At 42.0% G+C, this 23,120-nt stretch overlaps 2 protein-coding genes across 5 annotated transcripts in view; one reads left to right on the top strand and one right to left on the bottom strand.

The window, feature by feature from the left end:
- LOC106745072 (neutral ceramidase) overlaps positions 1-23,120 on the bottom strand; it is a 30,759-nt gene that overhangs the window by 5,736 nt on the left and 1,903 nt on the right. For all 3 annotated transcript variants that reach the window (XM_014620340.1, XM_014620342.1, XM_014620339.1), the window contains 8 exons: positions 21,362-21,538; positions 21,010-21,153; positions 20,199-20,375; positions 20,003-20,130; positions 19,260-19,458; positions 18,235-18,441; positions 323-445; positions 75-269 (listed from right to left, as the gene is read on the bottom strand). In XM_014620340.1, the coding sequence (XP_014475826.1) occupies positions 75-269; positions 323-445; positions 18,235-18,441; positions 19,260-19,458; positions 20,003-20,130; positions 20,199-20,375; positions 21,010-21,153; positions 21,362-21,508 (1,320 nt within the window). In that variant the 5' untranslated portion in view covers positions 21,509-21,538. The remainder of the gene's footprint in view (positions 1-74; positions 270-322; positions 446-18,234; positions 18,442-19,259; positions 19,459-20,002; positions 20,131-20,198; positions 20,376-21,009; positions 21,154-21,361; positions 21,539-23,120) is intronic.
- Positions 13,831-17,644, top strand: LOC106745073 (cuticle protein 7-like). 2 transcript variants are annotated; one of them, XM_014620344.1, is made up of 3 exons: positions 13,831-13,919; positions 14,942-15,184; positions 16,334-17,644. In XM_014620344.1, exons 1-3 carry the CDS (start codon positions 13,911-13,913, stop codon positions 16,613-16,615), a joined length of 534 nt encoding a protein of 177 aa, XP_014475830.1. In that variant the 5' UTR covers positions 13,831-13,910; the 3' UTR covers positions 16,616-17,644. The 2 variants fall into 2 exon arrangements, with proteins under 2 accessions (XP_014475830.1, XP_014475829.1); XM_014620343.1 differs by having other exon boundaries at positions 13,882-13,919; positions 14,906-15,184.

The raw sequence follows: 23,120 nt of genomic DNA, 5'->3' as shown, positions 1-23,120 counted from the left end.
CTAATTGCATACTAACGACACAGACGCGCATAATGGAATAACCATCCTTGGCGCCGGTTTCAACGACGACTTACCCGGCCGGTGGCCAACAGGATGGGCTTCGCGCCGTGACAACGGATATCCTCCGCCGTTGGCACGGCCACCAAGTTGCGCACGGCATTCCAAAGAGGATTCGGCGTTGTTGTGCCTTGCTCGAAAGCGAAGGAACCGGGTCCGTCGGTGGTGCCGGCTGCGAAGCTGTAGCCCATTGCTGGCACGCAGCCGTGAACCTGTGGAAAAGTCGCCGATAGATCTCGTCACGCGGCTCAACACTTTTGTTTACCTTCTCTGTCTGACCCGTGCTCCCGTTGTAGAATTCCGCACTCTGCTCCGGCATGTTGACGTATCGGTGAACTACTCGCACCGGTCCTACGACCTCCGTCGCTTCGCCGCTTCGCCATAATCTCTGCGAAATTACAGTGTCATAGAAAATCTCATCAATTTAATCCCCCTTCATCATTTACGTGGATAATACAAAACGTACCACGTAATTAGCACGCGCAATTTAATTATATCCACATACATCACTATTGATCGCTCGAGCATACACATTGGTTCGCTGCAAAACAAAGAGCAAAAGGAGGCAAACTTTTGGTTATGAACGAATTTATCCATTTTGAAAAATACGTATTTTGAATTTGTCGTATCTTTCTGAAAAGAAATGATCGAAAAAATGATTATACGGTAGAAATTCACTCAGAGCCAATCAAAGTGTCCGAGAGAATGAAAACACCATTAATCGAGGTGCGATCACTGTATGATGTAACGGGAAAATTAAATCGAACGGCGGAAGCGTGAAAACCCGCTGAGTCCTCCTCTCGCGTGTTCGCACGTATGCACGCGCGCGTGAAACGCGACCGTCGGTTAATCTTAGTCGGTGTTTCTCTTCTTTATGATGCTAATCCTTCTTCGTGAAACTGACGCGGCCGGTCGCGCCCCCGTCACGGTTAAGGAGCATGCGAATATATGTTAATTATTGGCAGCTTCTCGGAGCACGGTGAAGCACGCTGAAGCACGCTAAAGTACGCCGCTCTGTTCATCCATGTTGCCGGAACAGCCACTTGCCGTGAATACGACCGAATGCGCTTTAACTCTGCATCCTAATTACCCGCTTTTGCGTCTCAATATTGACCCTCGACTGTTGTTAGAATGATATTTCATTCATAAAGCGAACTGTACTATCATGTTGGACTATCTCGTTTTGAAGTGAAAATTTCTCAAACAAAAGCAGAAGAAAATTTATGCTTTCGCTTCTTTTATGCGATTTATCTTACTTTATTAAAATTAAACGTTTTATCTTATTTGCTCCTTCACCTTATCGTTTATTGCCTTCACACGTCGGGAAGGCAATAATACGAAAAGCCAAAAAAATACATTTTTATTCCGCGCGGATACAATTTAATTATTTAATCAAACGCACGTTGGAGACAAACTTTATTTTGTAACAAGAGGAGATGAATAACATCGTCCGATAAAATTTGACCTTGTTTTCTGTAACACGAATAGTCATTTCCAATTTATTTGTGCCCGCCGAATCCGTTGTCCAAATTTGGTTGTCACGTCACAATTTGGAGAAAAATAGCTTCAGATTGATAAAAAACGACGATTTTCACGACGGAGTAGCAAACTTTTTTTCCAAATTAAACAGTATCAACTTTTATCCTTAAAATACATGTTGTCTCATTTTCGAACAATTTTATAGCAATTTAAAGATAGCCCCATGTAATATAAGATGTTTTATTTGATGTCATTTTTGCTCAAAATTGACAGCCAACGGATTTGGGCAACGAATTCGTGTTCACTCGTGTGTACAAAAATGATGTTCGCGTTAGATTCAGAATTCGCCTCTCAAAATGTGCTTTTTAATTTTTGTCTGTCAGAGACATGTAGTAGCCAGACCACCATTCGGACGATATCCCCGGGAGAAATGTCTATTAAAATAGCCTCCCCCACCATGGAAAATAAAGTTAAAATTTACATAAAAATTAAATGCTAATTAGGTGCTAATTTAATGCTACAAAGAAAAATTTGGTGCTCCAGCGGTTTGGCGCGAAATAAAAAAAATATTGGGGGGAGGGGGCAGTTTAACGATAATCTAGCCCTCCAAACATAAAAAAAAACATATAAACAAAAAGAAAATCGAAAAAAACAAGTAGGTTAAAATTAAGTACTAATTAGGTAGAGCACTAAATTCGGCGATTAGATATCTGGAATGTATACAAAAAGACGAACAATTTGACACCAACATCGAGCGTGCACCTAATTTTTTAAGTTTTCTTGCACTTGGATCATAATGGCTCAATCCTTTTTTATTTTCTAACTAATAAACGGTTTGGTTTTTATGATATTTATTTTTATATTCTTGGAGCACTTAATTAGCACTTAATTTAGCCTACTTGTTTTTTCGATTTTCCTTTTGTTTAAATATTTTTTAAGTTTGGGGACGGCTAGGTTATCGTTAAGCTAGCCCTCTCTCCCCCAATATTTTTTTTATTTCCCGCCAAACCGCTGGAGCACTAAATTTTTCTTTGTTGCACTAAATTAGCATCTAATTAGCACTTAATTTTGATGTGTATTTTAACTTTATTTTCCATGGTGGGGGGTGGGGGGGGGCTAACTTAATAGACATCCGGGAAAAGCGCTGCAATACACGAAAATTCAGGAGAGCGAGTCGAGTGCATCATCGTACCGGCGATATTGTCTCTCTCTTCGAGTTACACTCGTGTTTGGACGGAGGGAAAGTGCCGGGCGGAAAGTGCTGTAGGTTGCGTAGGCGAGAGATACGAGATAGTCAGCGGCGGTGCGAGAGAAGGAAACGATGACGGATGATGTCCGAGAGGAGGATGCATACGACTTTCTCGGGCATCGCCTCTTCGTCGCATGTGACGCGAGCGGATTAATGTGAAATGATGATACGCACGAGTAAAGGGACAAGGTAAAGCACCCGCCGGACGAACTGTCGTGTCTCATTAGGAGATATTAGGGCTAAAGCCACTTAGGCCAAATTTTCATTCATTCATTCATTTTAATCAAAATCGCGTGCGATGTGACGCGCTTTTTCAGCTCGAGTTGAAACAAGTCGATCATTTTGCGCTTCGTTACCAGGTCGGTTACTTTAGCCGCTTTTTTGCACGAACTGTTCATCCTCTTCGACATGTCGGCCAATTGGAATTAAACGCCTCCATATGAACTGAGTTAACGCGAGGAACACCTCATGGTAATTCGCGATCCGACATTCCACTTGTCACGATCACAAAGATTTTTCCTATTGGCAGATACGACTCTATAGCCAATAATCCTTTTCGATACGTTGACGTCAAGATCGCGTCATTGCGTAAACAAACGCCATGATTTATCGCCGTGACATGATCAGTCGTTGCGTTAGGGAAAATATATATTGCAAAGAATGAGAGGATCTAAAGGGGGTGCTGTTAAATATCACGTGTGCTTGCGTAATTAATCGATTTAATAACGAGTAAAGAGCATCGAGGAAACTTTCTACGACGTAGATATTATTTGTCGGGTTTATGAAAGTTTAATCGTTTGTCACGCGATTCTTTGGTAAAATTCTTTTTTCAATAACTTTTTCTTTATTTATTTTATTCGAAAAGCAAATTTGTGAATATCGTGTATGAATACCGTAACGGTACGCAACGGAAAAACACATTATGTCGGATTTTTGACGCCCAATTAGAGTCTGAAAGTAATTATTTTACGTATGGCGCGCATCAATTTACAATATTTCTCACGAGGTAAAATATCCGATTTTCAATAAGATCTACTTCTGCGATGTTAAAGCGGTAAGTTTGGCCAGAATGGCTGAGCATGAAAATTTCAATTAATTACAGGAAAGTGCATGAAGCTGATGTAATGTCGTAAAACGAACTCTCGTCGGAGAATACGTTTCCTTTTTTTTAATCACGAACCGACCCATTAGAGTACATTCGTCATTTGCAATTGAGTTTGAAGCATGGTACATCTAATTTTGTTTATTCATAAAATCATAATTCATCGATTCATGTATTGCGATAGTTATGTATTTATCGGCGATATACATTGTGTCATGAAATAATAACGCTATCGATATATTTTTGTATCTATTGATACATTTCTCTTCGAAAGGGATTTTTTCCATATTATGTTCTTCGGAAATTAAAGAATAAGATTCTCACTGTATCCGATCGGTCGGCATCAAATAACAGACAGTTAGGGACACTAGAGAGAACGCATTTAAATAGACAAATTTCCGGTTTAACGAATCTTCCGGATGTTTACGACAGAAAGATATAATCTCGCGTGGTTATAAAACAAATACCAGCCGCGTGGATAAAAAACGATCTTTCGCTCGAAATTTTCCTTCAAATACATTCGTTCATTCGCGACGTGCGAACGAAACAAAGTCAGGCTTGTTTAAAGTTTGCTTCGAGATGCTGCCAAGTTAAGTTGCCGCTTCTCACTGTTCTCGCCGGGAAATCCAATAACGTCGAGACAACTGTTGGACGTATCGATCCGACTCAGCGTTACGCTGCAATAGTCTGTTTACAATCGTTTTGATTAACTGAAATTTAATATGAAATTTAAGATAGTGAAATTTAAGATGGGCAGAAACTTTTTAAAACGCGATTTTGAAGCAAGCACTCCTCCTTTCCGTTCCTTCAAACGTTTACAAGAAGTGCAAGATGCGAGTTGTCTTAGAAAATCGAGCTCCCTAATTATTTTGAGCAACAAGATATATTTTTCGAACAACTACACTGTTTCATGAAGTAAAAATCAATACTGCTTTTCAACATTGGGGGGGAAAACAAAATATAAATGAAACAATCTATAAAATTTTTGTTGGAACAAATTTTTTATCAACATCTGATAAAGCTGCCTGTAGATGTTTAGACGAATCATAGAAGAAAATACTCATTATTCAATTCTTTCTTTCAGTATTGACACTATAATTTAATTGTAAAAGAGTGATTAAGAAAATTCCAATGATAGAGCTTTGTCTTTGAAATTAATGGTAATAAGTCAATTTGTACGCTTTCTTACGCCGCTGCTCGTTTTCGCGGCTAAGATCTGGAACGTACGCGCACGGCTTCAAACTTTTAATTCAGTTTCTTGCTCAATTAATATAAGCTCAACGTGACGGCTCGGCATCCAATAGTATAACGCCAAGTACTTAAAGTACGATCTCGCTCAGAGAAGGTTTCCGCGTACGTAAGCTTGCGGAAGCACCATCAGAAACGGAATCGCCCGATCAGCGAAGGGAACGAGGAAACACAAACCTCTGCCGATCGAGTTACGAAAGCGAGCAGATTGAATGAAGGTAAATGCTGCAAATGCGTGGAAAATTCTCCGCGTTTCGTAAAATCAACGACGACAATATCCAATATGTAGTGTCTTGAACGGGTTTTGTTCCCTTGATTCTCGAGTTGATATTTAGCAACATTTATAATTTTCGAGAGCTTTAATTTACTCAGTTGAAGCGCGATAGCCTTTGGAGATACTGTGTGCCTTTGGAGGTACTGTTCTCTTGGAAATTTTTCGCGTAATCTGCACCAGTCTTACCGGTTATACGATAATTTCATCGCCAATTCCTAATCACTTAGCTCGATTCTATATATATATATATATATAGAATACATATATATACATATATATATATATATAACATATATATATATATATAACATATATATACATATATATATATATATATATGTATATATATGTAGCGGAATTTAATTAATTTTTGGCAGAGCGCATAGTTCTGCGACGGACGCGAAATGAGAGCCGACAGAAATGAAAGGAGGATATTCGGGATACATTTTCCAGATGTTGGAACGTGTTGTGATAATTCCTCGTAGTTTCGAGTCTGGAACACGTTCGTAAACAAATTCGTGCTACACCTGAAACATTCCATCGCATCGCACAGTTGCCGTGTCAAACCGTATATGATTTTCGTTTGCGATAATTTACATTAATTTCCAAATTAATTAATATGGGCAATGTATCTTTACGAGAGCAGGTGTTTTCAATTAAAATCACCGATAACAGTATGCAATATGCAGCAGGATATCTACTAGTTTGGTAATAAACGTTTTGCTAAACCTTACATTATATTCCGTATGCGAAACGCTCTTTCTTCGCGGCTCAACCAATATGTCTGTTAAAAGTAAAAGTCTAAATGCGTTACATAAAGCAGTCTTTTCGTAAGTAAGTGAAACACGCGTCTCTGTTTATATAATTTATTTCTTCTGCGGATGGTCTCATTTTTTTCTCTCTTTCCTTCCGTGTATTTTTACATGCGTACGTGCGTGCGTGTAAGCGAACGAGATAACGAGCGATACTCTTCGTTAAATTCCGGTAAAAGTGCGTAGACAGCGCTCGTCTGGCAAAAGATATTTCTGATAGATTTCGCAACGCACTGTGTGGAAACTTTCCACCCAGATATTATGCGCGGCCACATTTTCGGCGTGGTAACGAGCACCGAAATGGGCCGCACTCCTTTGATCGTCGCGCTCGAGACCTTCCTTTCTTTTGCGCGATGGAAACATCGACTTTATACGCACTTACGCACTCGTGAAAATTTTCTGGAACGTTACGTTAATATCGGAGCGAATCTCGGTCATTAATTAGTAACGTTGCATGGACGCGTTTGTAATGAAGTGGGAGAGGTCGCGAGCCCGTAGTCGCACGCGTTAGAATTTAGCGGTGAATCGGCAAAATGGTCGTCCGATTTGCAACAGTGCGCAGATCGGAAAAGGTGGCGAAACGGGCATTGTTAATATCTAAGGCAATCTTTGCTTTTCCCACATTTTCGTGTCGTGTCTACCTTGGAAAACGCTTCTCATCGGGGCAGACGGAACGTTCGAGACGTCTGATGCACGGACGTGGTTAACGGTGAGATCGACCGTCTCGATCCGATGGACTTTTTTACTGCGCCGATAAAATCGATCTTTTTTATTTGAACCAGTCGTCCTTCCGTAGCGCTATGAACGCTCTTTTCTTTCCTCTCTCTCGTTTTCCTTCACATCATCTCGTTCTTTAATTGAAATCGACTTCTTCGTTGATCCCGGCAAGCGGGGCTTTTCAGCCGCGGAAGCGGAGTCTGTCTCCGCCGATGCGAGATAAGCTGCATAATGAGGCTGAGATGCTACGCGATTGCGGAGCACTGTTTTAAGACGTGGGAACAGGAACGTGTAAACACGTGGATCGCCGTTCCATTCTCTCTCTCTCTCTCTTTCTTCTTCCTCGCGAGCCTTCTGCTCTCGGCTCCCGCTGATCGACCCTTGCACAAGCGGTAATATCAGGGCGTGTGTAAGTCGTTCCGGCGTGGGATGAAATTGACCGCGCCAATTGACGTCGGCGTTGCGACGGGATTAGCGGACTAATGTCGGCTAATGTGTGTTCTCGATTGCGTCTCGCGATTAATCAGCGGCGTATGTGACGACACCTTCTCTCTCTTTCTCTATTAGTATCGTCACAGTTTCCATCGGAAACTCGTTGTATCCGAGTATTTTTTGAGACAAATGCGACTTGACCCTTGCGAAATAACAAAGATACACGCGGGAAGGGTGACTACGCGAAGGGAATCCTCTGGTTTCCGGACGTTACGACACGGTTATTCAATCGGCCAGATTTCACTCTCGTTCGCGATTGAACGGCCGCGAAATGCAGTCAACTTCGTCGCGGTTACATCGGAATAACAAGCGCACGACAGCAACGCATCCAACAGAGCGCATTTTCTAACGATCGTGCTGGAGAAGAGTGCAAGTGTTGAAGACACTTTTCAGAAGCGTCGCGTGCCTTTCTTCAGCCGTAAGTGTACCGCCGGCAACGTGTCGCTGAATCGCAAATGACAGAAATCGCAGCTGACTCACTTAAAAAACAAACTTTTAACTAGCGCGTCAACATTACGTTACGTCGCTATTAATCGGCCCGAGTTGTGAAAATCGTCAGACCAAGTTTGATCTCTCTCTAGCGAGGCGTCCCATTCAAGCCGACTTCATTCAGCCTATCACCCATTGTCTGTAAATTCCGGAGCGTTCCGGCTAAAGCTGCCGCGGATGTCGTGTATTGGAATAATTAGCGATCGGCATCTTACTTGCATTTAGACTTTTATACCATTAGCAGCTTCTTTTGTGCCGTCTCGTGTTTAACCGCGTGGAAAATATATCCTCCAATGTCATATGTTATCGGAAATTATTGCGTTGTACGTTACGAGATGCCGCAACGTCTCATCGATTTAGACTCGTCGAGCTTTCGAGAAGACGTGACGCTACTAGATATTACATATGTATTTGCGAACGAAACTTTACATCCATTGTTGCCGAAAATGTCTCATTGTCCGAGTATATTGAATGATTTTTCCCTTCTCTATTGACCTCTGTCTGCATAACGATTTCATTAAATATTGCTGCCAATATAATTCAATATTAATTACATGTCCCAGAAAATCCACTCTAAATTTTATGTTAAACATATTCGTCGTTACTTCTATAGCACACTGAAAATTATATGGCATAAATTGAAACAAATGTTACATCTTAACATTTTGATTCGTGAAGAACACATTTGTTCTCATGTGATTTTCTCGACATAGTCTCGGTCATCTTGCGTTCTTCTTATTGTTACATCTAGAGTTCTGCGCTAGTACCGATTGCGTCCTTTACATTTCTCATGTTAATTATATGAATTACTTTCCATCATTCGTAACATTTGGTCTATTTGACGATTTTATAGTTAACGACCTCGTTTAAAGACTCCCTTTGACTTATGTCAATGTTAAAAAAATGTTGATCTCCTGAAATAATTATGTTAAAATAACTGAAAATAATATTTCATTTTTAAATAATCTTAAGAAAATTTTAACATTTGGACAGAAGATTACTCTGTATGTTTCTTTTTTTTTAATATGCCCTAACCGCAGGAAGAGTTGTACGGTTCACATAATCTGCGGCTGAGTAACGAGAAGACAGTCTGCACACACACATGCATGGCTTTATGACACCTAGATGCTCGGACGAGGAGTAGTTTCACTGGAATAACGCGCGTTCCGTGCAAGAAGTACGAGGACTCCGAGAGGAGGTTGTTACGTGGCAGGTCGTCTAGCTGCAAGGATGCCAATAAAATCGCCTCGTCGAATGGGCGGTGGCACTTACGCGAGGGCAAGAGAAATCATGTATCCTTGGACAGATGGCTGGGACAAAAACGCCGAATTAGGTTCTTTTACGACCGAAAGTGACCTCAGGAGTGGTGGTAATAGTGCTCGGGGTGTGCCAAGGATACGCCGAGACATTTCTTCCCCACGTTTCGCGCTTACGGTTTCTCACACGATTGTATTGAAATGCGGCTCGTAAACAATACATTGCGTCACACAGCACGTCGCGGCGCACTGTCATGAATTGACACAAGCGTGACAGTAGGGGAGCAAGGGAAAAGAACGAGTATCGTCAGCTTCTATACGCGAAGCCTCCCAAGTCAAACGAAACTCCGATAGAAGTTAGCCCCGTTAAACGAAAGATCAATACTCTGTCGCTCGAATAATAATAACCGGAGTAAAACGAGATGTGGACGTGACATCGTTCGACGGATAAGAGCGCACATGTCTTCATCGATAAGATCCAATTTATTTCTCTTCCTTTCATCTCTCTTATAGTCATTATATCATTCGCCGCATAATTCGTCTCCAGCTGTTATATACGCTGAGATAAAAGAGCGGAGCGAAATTGCAAGTTGCAATCGAAATCGTTAAATCAACGAATAAGTCGTTACAGTAATGACGCGTCTGATCGACTTAATGTTCGCTCGAACGAATTTTCTTTATCTATTCCCCCCTCTTCTCACTGGCTGCTTTCCGAGTCTCTAAATTTATATCCATCTAGAGACGCGCTATTTCCCATCGTTCACAGAGCGCGCTCGTTCTCGCACCGCTTGTTCTCGTTCGGGCATAATCGAGCGTACGTATCTGCCTCTTTGACATTACGGTCACGAGTAAACCTTTCGTCGGAACGGTAACCGCGAGACAGAGGTCCTCTAGGTAGGTCTCTTCCAGGAGGGGAGGAGCACTGGACGAGAGAGTTTCTCGATGACAAAATAGACACGCTAAGGAGTCCTTTATGCGAACGACGCATGGTGGTGGTTGCGTGACAAGCGCATTCCGTTCCTCTTTCTCGTTTTTTCGATCTTTTTTCGTTTTTCGGATGAAAAATTAGATGAGAGAGGCAATCACCAAAGAACCCTCGCGCGGTATATCACTTTCGAACGGCGATACAATATCTCGTGTTGATATAACAGTGTTGATATTTGCCGAGCGGAGACGTGATATTGACACATGTCGAAATAGCGCGGTTAAATGTGAAAAGAGAGTTTGGCTCGTCAACAAAGTGTGGCTGAATTCATTACCATCCCGAATCGCGAAGGAGACTGCATATCTTCTGCTCTAACGAGATATGCGAAAATTCTTATTATTCTCTTTCGCGGATTTACACCTTTGCGCACTGTTTTGCTGTTCGCATCGTTCCGGAAAGAGGAATCGACGAGTTATATCCGGTGAAAAAAATTTGATCGATTACACCGGTTCGCGCGTAACTATGCGCGTGACTGAACTAAAAAATTCGTGTAACCGGAAAGTGCACGTGTTCAAACAAATAGCCACGCGATATTTGTTCGCGAGCTTCTTTAAACAATGCTACAAAAGTCTGATGCAGATTGACATTCGAATACACTGTTTTCTACGCGATGAAAAGACTCTCGTGAAAATAACAAGTAAAAACTGTTGCAAACACATTAATGCGCGGAGAGAATCCGTGATAAACGATTTATTGTAAGGCGGCGCTCGCTCCTTCCATCTCGTCATATTTCATAAACATACCTAAGGCGGATAACGTTTCCGGTGAGAAAGGGTCGTTACGTTTCTTAAATTGTTGCATTGTTACGTGTTGTACGATTACGCCCCGTTATTTGTCATCGAAATTGACACGAAGGACACGCAATTACATAATTCTTCACCTGTGCGATCAACGAGCGGATGCTGACACACATCACACGGCCGCGGATAAACGGATCGATCGTTGTTTGCTTCTTTCTGTCGTTTCACGGTGTGACTCTGGCGTGTCATGTATTTCCCGTAATTTTATCGCACATTTTTTCCTCGATTTCTCGTTTTTCGGACAGAATTTGTTTCTCGGTTAAAATGTACGAAGGAGACTCCTTGATCAGTCATGATTTCGTTTATCTCTCAAATCGATTCGAAAATAGTTTGATAAATTGCGCGAAATAAATTATCCCTGAAAACTTGAGGCGGTCCGTCGTCGTCTCGAAAGAGACTCAAAGTAGACGATCAAAAAGTTAATTCAGCATTGCACCAGATTTCCTCTGATGAAACTCTGTCGCCATAGTCGTCGCTCGTTCGCCGGCGAGTAATAAGCGTCGACTCGAAAGAAATATCTCAACGGTTAACGAAATTGTCCGCGGAAGCAATCTTCAATTATTATTCGTCTGGACAATGTCACCGGTAGAGAAAAGGAAAGGTCCCGTTAATATGACACAAATACTTGACATGATCAACGCTCGATTGATGCTCGATCGATTAAATTCGATCAATTGGATTCAATGGAATAGCGCGAGCACTCCCGTCTAAAGTTGCTAAAGTCACAAATTTCAACATATCGCACGAAGGTAAGAGAGTCACGCAATCTCAGAATAATATTGAAGTCCGGCTATTGTATGGCGATATTGTTACGTAAATGAAGAATTTGGGCTGAGATCGAAAGGTTTTGTCATTTATGATCTTGATCCGGATAATGGATTGCGGTAATCATTCGGGCGGGACTGGTCTTTTTTAACCGGATCGCGTTTACGGAACGACGATGATGTATACGTGTGGAAAGAGAGAGAAATACCATTGCTCGTTCTCGAAGACAAACGGGCTTTGTCGAGAATTGCGTAAGCGACGAGTAGAACAGAAGTCGCCACGCCTTGGTCGGAGCGAAACCCACATCTTGGAATTAAGTTTGCTTCCTTCTCTTAAACAAATCGTATCTTGGATTCAAAAGCAACTGTCCGTTCCGTGATTGCGAAGCGTCACATGCGAAATATCTCAATCGAGCATCATTCAAATTTGTTGTTGTCAGTTTTCAAGTGAGATGAACTACGTCTATAATATTTAAAATGTAGCACGATTGTGGACTGTTCATTCCGGATATGAGGAGGACTCGTTTTACGTACGAGTTCGAGAAAGTAGCGCATTACGTTCGTTCGAATCCGTGTCTCGTTTATACGCGAAATGTGTTTCGAAATTTAACTCGTGCCCTTGCATCTTTGCGATTACGTCACGAGATCGCGTGAAATTTTTGTGATTTTCGTAACGCGTTCCGGAACGCGTTCCGCACGCCTAAGTCACGAATGGCAGAGCGAATCGCTCTCGCGCAAGCACGCGAAAAATATATCGTCTCTCTTCAGGATGTTCTGCAACGCGTGGTCCGCTTCTATCGCGCTCGACAGAATTTAGCGTTAATTTCGCACATTAATTACAGCGCTTTCTCCCCTTCTCTCTCTCTCTCTCTCTCTTCCTCTCTCTCTCGAAGGAAGCGATTTCTCAAAGAAGGAGAAAAAGGGAGAAAAAACAGAGAAAAACGTAAGAAACAAACAGGAAGCACGGACTTGATTTAACTATGGAGGCACGCAGTGAGAAGTGCTCCTGTTGAGAGGACGAGTTACGCCAACAGATGGTGCAATGCTTACACACGTAGAAACAATGATGCATAAACAGTCGACCGTATTTTTATACAGCCCTTAGGGCGCAAGTTCTAATATTTAATCTAATAATATGAAACTTTGTATAACAAGCTGAAATCATTAATTGATTTGGCTTACATTTGACAATTATTCTCTCCTCGAGAATATAGAAATTTCCCTTGCGCAAGCAGTACGTGGAAGCAAAACATTTTAAACGAAATATTGTATTTTAGTAATATAAAATCTGTTTCATTGAAAATATCTCGCGTCAATAACGACGGAAATGTTTCATGTGAAAATAACGTTCGATGCATCTCCAGTGAAATACCTAGAATTTATACGTGAAACGAATCGTTAAATAAATGCTCGTATAACGTTATTGAATTTAATCTCCCCAAGAGAGAGAGAGAGAGAGAGAGAGAGCGATTCGTAATATGAGGTTTCTCGTGCAATATTATTAAATCGCAGCAATAATCGATAATAATAAATCGAGTCGTTTTTTGTTCGTATGAAATTTTTGATTGGTTTTTGATTTCAAATTATTCGACTACTTTTCGTTGTATTGTTGTGCCAAATTCTCGTGTGTATATGATCCCGAACAAGTCGAGAAATAAGATTTATCCGTCGGCGATTACTTTCCATCTATCCTTTCGGCACAATCGACCCTGACGGCCGGAATCATTCCGCAGCATCTTTAACGTCTAACTGCAGGATTCGCACGAGTGACGTCCATGAGCAGCGACGGACAACCATCCTATCCGCGCGTTTTACCGATCTCGAGACCTTACGTTCGTTCGTCCTTTCGGTCGAACGATCGAGCGCGATAATGGCGATGACGAACGACTAAGTAAATTCGCCGAATCTCCACTCTCTAACGCCGACAGCAGTGACGCGACGTTCGCGAAGGTGAGCCGCACGTGGACAAGCGTGTTTTTCTCATACGCAAAAAGATGCAGAGAGGGTAGGGTCGTAGAGTGGTGGTGGTGGTGGCGGCACGAGGCCGAGAGCTTTTGCCCGGAACGGAAGCATCACGGGTGGGAGATGGATATAAGCCCATCGTCCGGGAATAATGCTATCAGTGACTTTGCACTACGGTCTCGCATACAGTAAACGCGCGGAACGGCTGAAACGTCGCAAGCATCATGCTGAAGGTACAAAGAGAAGATTCGCGATATGACGAGTGTGGTATGAACGGGTGCTCTTGAGTGATTGCGAGTGTGCGTCGATCTTTCCTGCCGACCGAGAGAACCGCCGCGTCTATCATCCCGATGGATCTCTCTCTCTCTCTCTCGCTCTCTCTTTCCTCTTCCTTGTAGGATGCCAACTGTGAAACGCCGAACGAATAGAAGAGTAATTTCAAGGTGATTTTTTCGTGTCGAGAGAGCGAGAGAGCGAGAGAGCTTTGAAATTGTTTTTCTCGTCGAGTCGGTGATGATTGTAAGACATAATTAATGACGAGGTAAAATTGCACTTTCAGAAACTTTGAGACTGATATAGCAGAAATGTTCCAAAGATATCCTACAGACGTTCCAGAGGCGTTTTTTTTGGGGGGCGTCCACCAGGATGTCTTTTGAACATTTTTGCTGTAACGACGCAAAATCGTTTCTCCATTGGCGGATGTTATCCATTTTCATCAAAGCATCACACAAATACCAAAGAAATTTCTTCACACTTTCATCTATGCAATGAAAAAATTGGTTTCATCGCGTTGGAATCGCGTGTTATTTGAACGTCAGCTTTCCAAGACGTACATATATTTTCAGCGAGGGTGTAATCCTTTTGCATCATAACGGAACCGGAATTCTCAACCACTTCCGCGGCATCAAATTGATCTATCGGCCTGCGGGGAGCAAGGTCGGTGTGAAAGTGAAAAGGACACTTCCGAGCCGCGACCATAACGAAATGTCGGAACACGAGAAGCGCGTATCTCCGCGGAAACTTTCCCGATACATCAAGCCGATGACTTTTCAAATCCAGCAATCCTCGCTCGCATTTTCTTTTCCCGAGGGGGATCGGTTAAATTTCCAAAACTGAAAAATTCATCGTCTAAATAGAAAACCTCTCTTTTTACGACGATGCCAAGCAACGACTACGATAAATTGACTGCGATAAATTCTCTCAAGTCTTTCCATCGTAGAGACGCGCTTACTACACAGAGGACTGTGTCTTTCAGACAATTTCTTTCCTCTGTGCCACCTTGGCGTGCGGTAACGCGGTCGTTCTCAGCGGCTACAACGGCGGCCATGGCCTGTCCTACAGCGACTACAGCGATCTCGATGGATATCTGGGACCCGCCGAATACAAGGTTCTGCCGACGGTCGCGGTTCCGGTGCATGCGGTGTCCGCCGCACCGGTGCACGTCGACGCGTCCCTAGATCACGGCCTGCACAAAGACGACACCGATCACGACTACTACGTGAGCATTCTTCATTTTCGCCTCTCTTTCTCTCTCTTCCTTCCCAAGCACCGTAGATGTTTGCTCCAACCGCGCGTTGCCGAGAATGATTCCTCGTGAAAATGGTCAGTGACGCAAATTTAGAAATATTCTCTTCTTCGTGATTATCGTTGTAAAAGAAGCGCCGCTTATGGTACATCTTTCTTTAAAGTATCCTCCACCGTTTCTAACCGTTTGTTCACTAATTATTCAAAATTTGACATAAATCCACGTTCCGTTCCGTACTCGGGAGGATACTAGACCGTGCTTTATGGGCGGAAAGATATTTCCAGACACGCTTGGCGCGTATGTTAATTTAAATTACTGTCTCTGAAAAGCAGTGTCTAGTTGTGCTTCCTGTATCCTCATCATATCTTATTGCCGGTTCTCTTTCCGCGTCGTTTACGATTTCCATCGTCGCTGCTTTCTCGCTATGTTAATTGTCATTTAAAGCGGCGCTTCGAGTAATATCGGGACGAGAGAATGTATCGCGCATCTAGACGAGACACAGTTGCGATATAGTTTCGAGTAAAGCAGCAAACTCAGCAGTCAACTCAGCACGGCCGGCCATTGTAAAAATTTGTTAAAATTAACTTCGGGTTAGTTGACGAATATTTTCAGTTGCTAATTGTTTTGTCAAAATTTTAGACGATGATTGTCTGGAGAGAATAATTTGGAGTCTCCAAAGAGGAAAAGACAACGAGAATTCAAATCCAAGTGAAATTTATGTTTAGTCACTTGATATTAAAACTATCGACGATTAACGTGTATCTTTTTACCGGAACGGTTTAAATAAGATTTTTGACAAAAATGCAAAGGAAAAAACATTTACTCATTTACACATTGCGACAGTTAGTTTCAGAGAATGCACCATTAGCAATTAGAGTAACTTTTATAAGAAAAAATTACAAACCGGTCATTTGACCGTTTTAGCGTTAAGACAGAAAAGAGTGAGTTAAACAAAGTGAAGGGAAAAAAGAAAGATGAATCTGTCCGTTCAGAATAACAACGCGGGTGTGAAATGTTGGAAAACTGAAGCTGAAAAAGAGAAGAAAAATATTGACATGAGAGAGAGAGAGAGTGCTTCTCGCGAATTCGCATTTTATAACTCGTGAACCGCATTGCTTGCAGTCGCACCCCAGGTACACCTTCAATTACGGCGTACACGACCCCAATACCGGCGATGTGAAAACGCAACACGAGGTGCGCGACGGCGACGTTGTTCACGGCTCGTATAGTGTGAACGAGCCCGACGGAAGCGTGCGAATCGTCGAATACACGGCGGACGATCACAACGGATTCAACGCCGTGGTGAAAAAGGTTGGACCGGCGTTGCATCCGAAGCCTGTTCCGGTCGTCAAATACGTCTCGCCAGCGTACTACAACAATTACGACTACGAGAAGCATTATTAACTCAAGCGTCGTGTAAATAGAATCGGGGGTCTCGCGCTAAAGGGCATCGATAGACGTTTCTAATTACGTTTCTAATCAACACCCTCAATATTTGCATTGTAACTGCGAATATGACTGTCGAAACGATTCTTTTATCGATATACGGCAACTTTGTTTTTTTGAACGCTTGATAAAGATAAGAAATAAAATTTTTACCATGTTTACCGAGAAACGTACAAACAGACAATCTTGTCCCTCTCTTGTATTGCGTCTCCCGATGCTCCTTCCGAGACATTCGATTGTATTTTGCTGTAGCGACAATGCGAACGTCGTTTATTTTCAGATAACAGAATAACACAGGGGTAGAGCTTGTATCTATTTATTTGACGCTTCTCCATCCAACGTGTGGAATCGCACCAAATCTCGCGTACTTCCTTGAGAAAAAGAAAAAAGAAAAAGAAGAAAAATATTGTTTACGACGGAATTGAGATGTAACCACTCACATCAGAGCTATCGATTTATATTTGCAGCGGCGCGACTGTGTAACGAGCGACCGTAAGTTCTCGCATGAGAGAACATCTCTCGTGCGCTCAGTCAGTCTTAAAAGTACAACACTTGAATTACCATAGTGCGGCGAACAATTTAGAAACAGAGTTAGGAGAAGATGAGTATGTAAATAATTTGGCGGCTCGTAGAAAGCGTTGTGCCGATCCGACCTCTCTGAGAGGTCCGCGACAGTTCGGAACTCCAGGACGGAACTTGGTCGTCGCAGAGCGATTAGAATCAAAGCCAGAAGGGAGTAGACGTTTCGAAGTGATATCGATCACGTAGTGAATGAAATCGTCAACTAGGAAATGGCTCGTGTTAAAAATAAGGAAAATAGATGTTAAGTCTTTTATATCTTTCGTACGTAAATAAAATTCGCGCAATACTTGGTGTGGCGACGCTACTGCATCGCTCGAGATGAATTGCGGCTTGGGAATTTCACCTTCAACGGACGAACTTGTAAAGGGGAAGTCAATAACATTAGCGATAATTAATAATACAATAAAATTAGTCGCTTGTGCGTTTCATTTCTCGTTTGATCCCCTTTGGACGTAACGCGGATTATCTAACCAGTTTTGCGAGAGGAACTCTCTCGACTGTAATGAAATAACGTCAAGTACCGTGTCAGATATATCGATAGCATATTTGTTCGATTACAAATGGCACCTCTGATAATTATCTCGATTATTAATCGCTAATATCGCGATTAATAATGTACACCTGTATGTACGTGCATATAGGATAAAGTAAAGCGCGAATAGTTGGCGCGATAACGCGTTTAATTCCGACTCTTCGATTGAAATACACCTTGGGAATCTGCTCTCGCGTTGCCGTGAAATCTCCGCTTTCCACTTTTGTTTCATTTTCACGGCGATAACGGCATAATCTGATCTCTTCGTTCAATTAACGCGTCGTTCTTGCGTTTACGAGTGTCGGGACGCGCGTGAGTGGAAAGAAATGGTTACACCTTTCTGCTCGACTTTTTTAAAGCGGATGAATTTCAGATAATATCCCGTACGGAACGTCACTCGAAATTATGCGAAGGGGAAACAAAAAAAGGGAGGCTGTAGAGATAAAACTAGAGGTGCACTTACCGTTGACTCTTGGTAAAGCTTGTGAGCAATAATACTGGTGCTGTCGAACATGTCCTTACCGGGACCGGAGGCGAAGCACATCTCCTTCTTTCCGGGACACGTATACTGCTCGGAACAGTTTTGCCCGGAGAACTCGCACTTTGGACCACGTGTGTTTGGTGAAACGTCGCCGAGATTAGTCGATGCGAAGGCCGCTACGAAGGGACCCTAACAAAGAAAAGAAGAAAAAAGTATCATGGCACTTGGATCGCATATTTCTCAATTTCGTCTAAGTTTACAATTTCCTCAGATAAAAATTTATGTTCCACAGGCTTGAACCGCGCGCGTGTAACAAGAGGGGAAATATATGAAACGATGGTGGCAAAATCCCATGTATAATATATTTAAAGCTTAATTGTGTTGCACAACGGGCTTATTTCGAGTGGAAAGGAAATTAACCCTTGATTATATACGCCAGGATATTTTCATTACGGTCAAATTAATTCGCTAATTTAACGTTCCAATATATGCTTGCGAATCGTGTTAGCTGAAGCATCGCATATTTTCAATTTTCAATTTGGCCGCGCGTTCGATATCTTTCTTTTCTCTTTTTTGATTCGGGTTGAAACGTGAATTTTTATTGCGATGCAATGGTAGCTGAAAAGTAATTACATAATAAAATCAAGGAAATATATAACGTTTCCGCGACGCAACATTTCAAGTAATACAGCACGCGAAGGCTAAGTGGGTTCAGTTTGAAAAGGAAAAAGAAACGATGACACAAGCGACTTCTTGTGAACAGAACGGAAGCTCGCGAAATCGTCGTCTGCACGCGACATGTGCGTAATCGCTCATTGAGATAAATTTATTTCAATGTGAAAATGTACTGAATTTCGATCTGCACGAACATTTCAACATATTTATACACTTGCTATCTTTTTTTTTTTCATTGCGGGACCAACTAAGGCTAATTTTTCTTTTTAAACAGGGCGAATGCCGGGATCTTTTTCAAGACACTCGCGATAGTTTCGCCAGAAAAGTCTCACCTTGCCGATCATGGCGTTATTATTCATCATTTTTTCAAATAGGAGTGAGGCGTAACCCACGTTGTCACTGGAGACTAAGTGGTTAGTATTGTTCATGCTAGTAGGATGTACGGCAAACCAATTTATGACACCCAGGGGCTTATCGTCAGCGCCGATGAATTGTATTTGCGTCAGTGTCTTGTCCACGTCATACTCGTATCTGGAAACAGACGAGAATATTAATTTTATGTCCTCTCTTGTTACAAGAAGAAAAATCATCGTAAGAAATGTTTTCTACTATCGGCGAAACTAGAAATATCGTGAAGTTGATCAACACCCGATAAATCTCGAACTTGTAAGGATCGCCAGGCAGATACTTGTAAGTATCGGCAACTTGCATAATGAATATGGTGCTTTCGCGGTATATCGAGAATGAATGAAAAAGCTATGTTAATCTGAGCAATCCAGCTACGTGGTTGACTATCGTGGTTTACAAACCGAATATAAAGAACGTAATACCGTTAAGGATCGTTCGAGGTGGCAACACTGCGAAGTAAGAGTTTTTTTAGTGGAATAAAGCGTAACACCGGGAGTAAGCGAAATGGATCATTTTCCCTTATTACCAACCAATTCTTACTTAATTACTTCCAATGTAGCCGGTCCTTCAGTGCTCGCTCAGATTAACGAGTTTATTCACTCTTGGAATCGATTAGAAAGAAAAAAGAAAGGAAAAATAAATAATATAATATGCATCATGGACTCACCTGTCCCTTTCTGATTTCGGGTTATTAAGATATGCCTGCGGACTCCTGTTGATATTGGCGCCCGAAACTTGACCGTGAGTAATGAAGATTCTTCCAGGCACAACAGCGTCGTGAGCACGTTCGATGCTCTAAAAAGGTTTAAGCGTTATCGCTTGTTTTCGGATCAATGTTTCACGCAACATTTGTTTGCGCTCACCTTTGTTATGCCATTAACAATAGCGTCGAACGTTTCTCTGACAAAACCAAATGCGGTCAGGTCGAAGAGCATGTCGAGCATGAAGCCACCGGGACTTGAGTGAGTATGCGTGCCGCTAATCATCACGTTCTTCTCCGTATACATGTCGTCAAATTTGCCCCGTAATTTGCGCAGTACCTGCGCAATCAACAAGAGATTGGCATCGTTTAACATCTCGCGAGATAACGACCGTATTTCGCGGCGGAGCGCATTATTCAATCAAAATGACACGGTGATGTTACAACGCGTTTTTCTCCACACGATTCTCGTATTGATGACGTACGAAAACGCGATCAATCTTTGAGATTTACATGCATTGCGTATATCTGATGTTTATCTAATGTCATATAAGGTCGAAATTTCGATCGTAATTTTTTCGGACAGATTTCAAGCATAGATTTCACGGTATGTATCGTTTATACATGAATATCGGTGAATATTGAATAATGAGCAATAAATGCACATTTTCCTATTTGGTGATTTGAAAGAAGAGTTTCAAACAAAACAAAGAACCCAAAATTCAGCGGAGGTTGGTACGAGCGAATAAATTGTACAAAGTATCGAGAAAAGTAACTTGAAACATTGAGAATCGATGTAAAGAAGAATCGGGACATGGCCGTTTTTCAAGTTACAAATGATCGAGCCCAGCACAACTTTGTACTTTCTTATAATTCATTTTCGTAAGGCGAAAATCATACAAGAGACAAAATCAACAGTAGAACAGATTATGGATTTGTGTGGTATTATACGATTAGGAATACATATACGTTACCTCCTGCCGGATATCGTTCCCTATCATTCCACAATCGACGCTGACAAACACGAATCTTTCCGCACCGTCGTCGATTATAAACGCTCTGGCGAACGTCCGCAGATGAAGACCACTCCCCTTCTGATCAATTTTCGCGTATCCCATCTGAAATGCACGGGATTATCGCGTGTGACATTTTATTTTTCATCATTCGCTCCTGTCACATTTCGTTCGCGTTTTATATCTTTCTGATTACAACTCCCAAGAAATCATTCCATTAACTTTATTGATCCATATTTTATAAACATCTCGGGAATGAGAGAGAGTTTTGAAACAAGGATTTTGCTCCCTTACAATTGTCCAAACTACTAACAAAAACTATTTCCGCAGTCGGTCCTGTGCTGTCGGCTATTCCGACGCCGATACTGTAGGAGGCACGAACGGCCGGCGATAACACCAGGAGGAGCCATAACGCAGATAAGCCACGGGTTCTTAGGAACGACGACACTGACGTATCCATTCAGCCTTGCAAGTCCCTTGACCGGTCAGACTGGAAGCAGACAACGATATGAGAAGTGCACGCGCAACGGCAGCGAATATATCCTTGACGCGCGCGCGAGATCTTTGGATTTATCATCAAGACAATCATCGATTTCTGATAATTTCTAATCGCACTTTGAAAATGTTCCGATACGAGATATCGTCTCATATATCTCAGAGTGCGTACCTCTTTTTTTCTTGACGAACACAACAATCCTCTTTTCGTATTAACATTGCCAAAAAAAAATCGCGTGGACGGACTGATGAGAAGTCTCTGAATTTTTATGTCGCGAAAATTCCATTTCAGGTGTAATACTCTGACAATCTCATCACTCTGCTTGCGATTTTTATCAAGAGATATGTATAGAATGTCAATACTCGACGCTGAATCGTCTGAACAAGCTGTTTCTCGGTATTGACCACGTACAACAACATTGAACGTTCATTAGAGCGATAAGAAAAGCCGACGGATCCTTACGACTCAGATCGAAGGACTCTCACTACGTACGTAAGTCTGAATATTCGATGAAGAGGAAGGAGAAGGCTAAAATTTCACGGAAAACACCTTCGGTTAGTCAGTTCGACAGTTAGCTAGAGGTTGCTGCCAATTGCTGTCGCGTCTGCACGCAATCTGGAGGGATACAAAAAAGTTCGTAATTCCACACACGGGATGGGATTTATTATCCTGGCTGTAAATGCGTTTTTTATTGTCGTATATAATATCGCGCATTGAAATTTATTGTAAATTACGTACGTAGAGACAAAGAGTGAAATGATGAGTTCCATGTTTCGTTGGTTTTAGTCGAGAAAGGAGAATGGTAATTAGTTGCGTTTGTCACACGCCTTCTGTGTGCAATGCTGTTTACGAATAACGCGCAAGTTAATATAAGTCGCTCGATATTTCAATTCATCGGACCGAGAGCTGTGCGTTTGCACATATACAATATGGCAAACATATTGGTTGGTTTTACTCATATATACTGCGTGTGTACAATCCGCACGTTTGAACCGAAACATTTGTCATCTGTTGGAATCTTCATTGTTTTTTCGAATAACTATTCCCCTACGTGTCAGAATCTCTACGGTTTCAGTAGCAATATTGTTTTCCGAAGTGATGTCACACGCGAATTCTTCATATTGTCAGAATGTATGCGCTCGCCTCTCTCTTCAAAAACTATCGAACGACACCGAGATTTCATTGTCGTGTCGATGCCGTTTCCCAAGATGCGGTCTCGTTATATCTTTCGCCTGTGACGAAGATTCGCCTTAATTTATATTTGATTGAATCCCGCGCGCGCGAGAGAAAGAGAGACTGGTGTGAGTCGCTTTTAATATGCTGCATATGTTTCGCCTACACATCGCTCTTTTACTTTACATTTCGTGATCGATCGCGCGAGACATTAATCAGCAATTTATAGAACTGGTCTCGTGAGCAGCTGATATAAGAACATTTAACCGACCTTTAATCATTTAAGGCTAATGATAGTTGCATATTATATATAGTTGCATATTATATATCCTATATATTGATCGAGGCCGGAAGACGTTTGAAAATCATGAGAGACGTCACGTTGACGAACATGTGACGTTTG

Source organism: Dinoponera quadriceps, unplaced genomic scaffold (genome assembly GCF_001313825.1).
Source record: "Dinoponera quadriceps isolate SergipeBrazil2010 unplaced genomic scaffold, ASM131382v1 scaffold717, whole genome shotgun sequence".
Taxonomy (NCBI): Eukaryota; Metazoa; Arthropoda; class Insecta; order Hymenoptera; family Formicidae; genus Dinoponera; species Dinoponera quadriceps.
Note: the sequence above shows the minus strand (reverse complement) of the source record. Positions and strands in the feature narration are given on the sequence as shown.

Excerpts from the sequence above, each read along its gene's own strand:
- LOC106745073 (XM_014620343.1), top strand. Across the intron at positions 15,185-16,333 it reads ACACCGATCACGACTACTAC|TCGCACCCCAGGTACACCTT; the intron begins GTGAGCATTCTT and ends CATTGCTTGCAG.